General features: G+C 37.6%; 1 protein-coding gene across 1 annotated transcript; it reads left to right on the forward strand.

Annotated features, from left to right (window-relative positions):
• The first annotated feature begins 689 nt into the window (after window positions 1-689).
• Window positions 690-1,181, forward strand: LOC119662620. Its single transcript, XM_038072280.1, has one exon. It carries the CDS (start codon window positions 690-692, stop codon window positions 1,179-1,181), a length of 492 nt encoding a protein of 163 aa, XP_037928208.1.
• Window positions 1,182-5,758: the final 4,577 nt, after the last annotated feature.

Genomic DNA, 5,758 nt, shown 5'->3' on the forward strand with positions numbered 1-5,758 from the left:
TCTGTTTTTTTTTCGTTTTGGCTTACCTTTGCTTTATTTCGTTGTCGTCTAGACTACTGTCTCTTCTTTGTTAAGTTAAGTTATTGCAAGTTATGAAATTCTAACAAAATTAGTCCTTTCGTGAATTCGAAAGTAAACTGATCGCGAATGAAATAATTTTTAAATAGTGCTTATTAAAAGTAATAAAAATATATAAACTTATTAAATAATTAAATAAACTAATTAAAATTAATGAAAAGACAACTGAACTATAAATATTAAATAATAGTGCAAAACAGTGGAAAATTGTACGTAAAAATTGTAGCAAAACAATTGTAAGTATACTTTTATACCTGTATGGAATTATATTTAAAGTTGTCATTAGTGCATATTTTTTTCAGTTAGTATTTTTATTAAAATTAAACAACATATATGTGGGAGCACCAAAAAATATAAAGAAAGAACTGTCAACAATGCAGAAGGGAGACAACAATATCCGCAGCTCCCGCTAGTAGTAGTTTTGGGAAAAATATAAAACAACACGTGAATAAATGTATAAACAAAATCTTAACTTTAATAATAGTTTGTAATAAATAATTATAAGAAATAAATAAAGTTATTCATTTCCACTAAGGAGTGTTAGGATTGAAATAAAAAGTAAACATAGTAAACCACAACATTGGTGACCAAGCCGACGCCGAACATAAAAAATGGCTACTCAAGAGCAAAAGATAACCGAAGACACTAACTCAATCAACGAAAACGCAACAATCACTGCAATAAAGCTGCCGATGCCAACATTAATAAAAAACAACATTGACCTTTGGTTTATACAGTTGGACTACTGGTTCCAAGTCAACAACATAAAGGGCGATACTCAAAAGTTTGGCACAGTTATCGCAGCACTGGATGCATCGCTGTTAGAACAGATTTATAACACAATACAGAATCCACCACCAACTCAGAAGTACGAAGCTATCAAGCAAGTAATAATAAAAAACTTTGCGGATAGTGAACAAAAACGCATACAAAAATTAGTGAGTGGTTTACAGCTTGGGGATAAAAAGCCATCTCATCTTTTAAACGAATTGCAACGCATTAGTGGAAACAAACAAGACGAACAATTACTGAAAGGGTTATGGTTACAACGTCTTCCTGTAGAAGTACAGAAGTCTAGCCACAATTCAAGTGGAACTACCTAAGATGGCGGAATTGGCAGACAACATAACCGAAACAATCCGTATAAATTCAACGTGATGCACAAATCGAACATCTTCAACGAGAAGTGACCAGACTGACGAAAATGGTCTCGAAATTATCAACCGAACACGCTCAAGAACAAATCAACGTTCACGTTCAACATCCAGAAACCGGTAATGTCATGATGATAGTGAAGAAAAGAGCAGTACAAATTGTTGGTATCATAGAACATATGCGTCAAATGCAAAAAATTGCAAGCAGCCATGCGCATATGGCACAAAAAACTAAAACCGACTTCGTCTACTGCGGCAGAGGAAGTTGTAAACGAAACATCTACAAGACTGTTCGTCTATGACAATAAGACAAAAAAATCATTCCTAATTGACACGGGTGCAGATGTTTCACTTATTGCCGCCAAACAAAAAAATTCAAATACAAACAATAACAACGAAAGAATACTCTACGCAGCAAATGGTTCTACGATCAAAACATTTGGTGAAATAGAGATAACTCTAGCTCTTGGCTTACGAAGAAATTTCACATGGCCATTTATTATCGCAGATGTAAACACTTCAATCATCGGTGCAGATTTTTTAAATCATTTCGGATTAATAGTAGACATAAAAATGAAACAATTGATCGACACATCGACAAACATTTTCTCAGCCGCAAGCGAACGTAAGGTAAGTGCGAAAAAAATATCAACTGTGAACACATCTTGCAAAATTGCAGATCTACTAAAAGAATACATCGACATCACTAAACCAACACCGACAAATCGCCAGGTGATCAAAGTCACTCACCACATATTAACAAAAGGTCCACCAATATGTGAGAGACCACGTAGATTACCTCCAGACAAGTTAGCAGCAGCAAAAGAAGAATTCCAAAACTTAGTCACAGCCGGAATATGCCGTCCATCAAGTAACAATTGGGCTAGCCCCTTACATATGGTAAAAAAACCAGACGGTAGTTGGAGACCTTGTGGAGATTACCGTCGCTTAAATGCAATCACCATCCCAGATCGTTACCCAGTTCCTCATATACATGATTTTGCACACATGTTATATAACCAAAAAGTTTTTTCAACCATCGACCTGATTAAAGCATATCACCAGATACCAGTTGAACCGGGGGATATTCCAAAAACGGCGATCATAACTCCATTTGGATTATTTGAATTTACTAACATGGCATTCGGACTTTGCAATGCAGGTCAAACATTTCAACGCTTCATTCACAAAGTATTACGAGATCTCGAATTCGCCTTTGCCTATATTGACGACGTCATTATTGCATCACCAAACGAAGAAGAGCACAGGCAACACTTGCAACAAGTATTCGAACGATTCAGAAAACATGGTTTAATAATAAACATATCAAAATGCGTTTTTGCTCAAAACACAGTAAAATTTCTTGGTTACCTCATCAGTGAAAAGGGCATTCAACCTCTACCAGATCAAGTGAAGAGCATCATCGAGTACCAGCTTCCAACAAAAACAAAAAAATTAAGAAGATTTCTAGCATTACTTGACTTTTATCGCAGGTTCGTACCAAACGCTGTCGATTCTCAAAAGGCACTTCAACAAATGATAAAAGGAAACAAGAAGAACGACAACACACCGTTATGCTGGACCGAAATGAACAAAACAATCTTCCAAAAATGTAAAGATGAACTAACAAACTCGACACTACTTGTTCATCCGTCAAAAACTGCTACGCTTGCATTACAAGTAGACGCTTCGGATAAAGCTCTCAGCGCAGTTCTTCATCAAGTGATAGACAGCATGTTCCAACAACTCGGTTTTTTCTCTAAACGATTAACAGATACACAAAAACGATACAGCACATACGATCGTGAGTTGTTAGCCGCATATCAGGGCATAAAACATTTTCGACATATGCTAGAAGGTCGTGAATTCGTGTTAATAACTGACCACAAGCCACTCACGTTCGCATTCCAGCAAAAGTCCGACAAGGCTTCACCACGTCAAGTCCATCAGCTTGATTATATAGGTCAATTTACAATGAATATCGTTCATGTCAGCGGAAAAGACAACATCCCAGCAGATTTTCTCTCGCGGATAGATAATTTTAGCATCCCAAAAATCGACTACGATTGTATAATTGGATTACAACGATGTTGCCCACAACTGCAAGATATCAAAAACAACAATTCCATCGAAATCAAACTTTTATCTTTACCAACAATATCAGATAAAATTTATTGCGAAGTTTCAACTGGGCGAATTCGTCCTTACATTCCGCAGAAATACCGACTACATATCTTTAAAGCTACGCATGGGTTGTCTCATCCCAGCATTCGGGGCACAACCAAAATGATAGCTGAAAAATTTTTCTGGCCTTCTATAAATGCTGATATTAGAAACTGGACCCGACAATGTATCCAACGTTCTGTAGCCAACGTTCTAAAGTGCAACGTCACAACCGTTCACCTATTTGTCAATATGAACTCGCTGAACACAGATTCGAACATATAAATATAGACATCGTCGGCCCGCTACCACCATCAAACAACTGCACATATATATTAACCATCATCGACCGTTTCAGCCGATGGCCAGAAGCAATTCCGATCCCAGATCAAACAGCGGAAACCATCGCAAACGCACTGATTACTCAATGGATCGCACGTTTTGGCATACCCTTACGTATCACAACAGACCAAGGAAGATAATTTGAATCTTCATTGTTTAACCAACTAGCTGAAGTTATCGGTTGCAAACACTTACGAACTACGAGTTACCATCCTCAAAGTAACGGAATGGTGGAACGATTTCACCGCACATTAAAAGCAGCCTTAATGTGCCATCAAACAACTTCTTGAGCAGAAGTTTTACCAATAGTATTGTTAGGTCTACGCACGATTTTTAAACCAGACATTGGAGCTTCTGCTGCTGAAATGCTATATGGCCAAACTCTACGTTTATCGGGCGAAATAGTAAGCAACCCTAGCTACAGAAATATAAATCAACACGATTTCGTAACCAAGCTAAGAGAACAAATGCAGACCGTCAAGTCAACGTTGGTATCGCATCATATAGACCGAGGCTACCACATCCAATCGGCTCTAAGCTCAGCCACGCATGCATTTATACGAAATGACAAGGTAAAACCACCATTGACGCAACCTTACGATGGTCCTTACCAAATACTAGAGCGAAATGACAAAACGTTTAGAATACTGATCGAAAACAAAGAACAAACAGTCAGCATAGATCGTCTTAAAGCTGCTTTCATATGTCCCGATACAGACATTGACATCCACAACAAATCAATGGTATACCACACTCCAAACAACGTTAATGGCGACCAGTCTGTGCGACCAAATACAACAGCTAATCTGATAAAATCAGGACGCAACGTTCGCTTTCCAACCAAATTCAGTGACTCCATCACTTATGGGGGAGTACTGTGGCAGCACCAAAAAATATAAAGAAAGAACTGTCAACAATGCAGAAGGGAGACAACAATATCCGCAGCTCCCGCTAGTAGTAGTTTTGGGAAAAATATAAAACAACACGTGAATAAATGTATAAACAAAATCTTAACTTTAATAATAGCTTGTAATAAATAATTATAAAAAATAAATAAAGTTATTCATTTCCACTAAGGAGTGTTAGGATCGAAATAAAAAGTAAACATAGTAAACCACTACATATACATTGTCTAATATTGCATTATGTTACAGAAGCTGCAGATACTGAAGTCCTAAGTGAAGAAAATTATAGAAATGACATAAAAAACGGTTTCAAGGTTGCAAAAAACAGATATAGAGTGGCTTGCATCAAAAAAAAATCAACAAAAGAGATTAACTAGATATAGTTATGTGGGTTTTCACCACACACTTTATTTTAAATAAATATAACAAATGTTTACAAAATGATAAAAACGTTGTGTTACTAAAACGTGCAAAATAGGAAGAAGAAGGAAGCCAGTCGCCAGTTACTGAAGTTAGCTGCTCATTGAAAAATGTTCCTTTTGCCCACAGATGGTGTGAGTGCGTGTACATTCACACACAGAGGGCGCTGCAGTATGTGTGGCGAGTTCGCCACAGTACTCCCCCCTTAATAGCTGGACCGGTGGTCTGGTTTGTTGACTGTTGATTGTAACCTGCTACTCTAAAGGATCTTTCACATTAAAGGTTACTTGCTTCTTCGTTTGCGTGAGTTTTCCTTTGTTTACAGGTCTGCAATCTACGTCGACTTCTGCAAACTTTGGTTCGATTACTGCTGGCTCGAAAAAGGCCGGTTTCAATCTGTTTATTGATATGTTAACCTGCTTACCGCGTACGTCAACCGTAAAAAGTCTATCGTTGATTTTCTTGATTACCTTATGTGGTCCTGTGTATGGGAGCTCTAAAGGTTTCCTTACATGATCTGCCCTTACGAATACATGCGACGCATCGCCCAATGCTTGGTGAACGAATACAGCTTTGCTAGAATGATTGGACGTCGGAATTGGTCGTACTTGCTGGATGTGCTCGCGTAATGTTGCTAGGGATTTTTGTTCGTTCGGAAGCGTGTTATTTTCCACAAAAAATTCTCCCGGTAGACGT

The sequence above is a fragment of the Teleopsis dalmanni genome, chromosome 1 (assembly GCF_002237135.1).
Source record: "Teleopsis dalmanni isolate 2A chromosome 1, ASM223713v2, whole genome shotgun sequence".
Lineage (NCBI taxonomy): Eukaryota > Metazoa > Arthropoda > Insecta > Diptera > Diopsidae > Teleopsis > Teleopsis dalmanni.

Excerpts from the sequence above, each read along its gene's own strand:
- LOC119662620 (XM_038072280.1), top strand. The coding sequence starts at position 690 with ATGGCTACTCAAGAGCAAAAGATAACCGAAGACACTAACTCAATCAAC.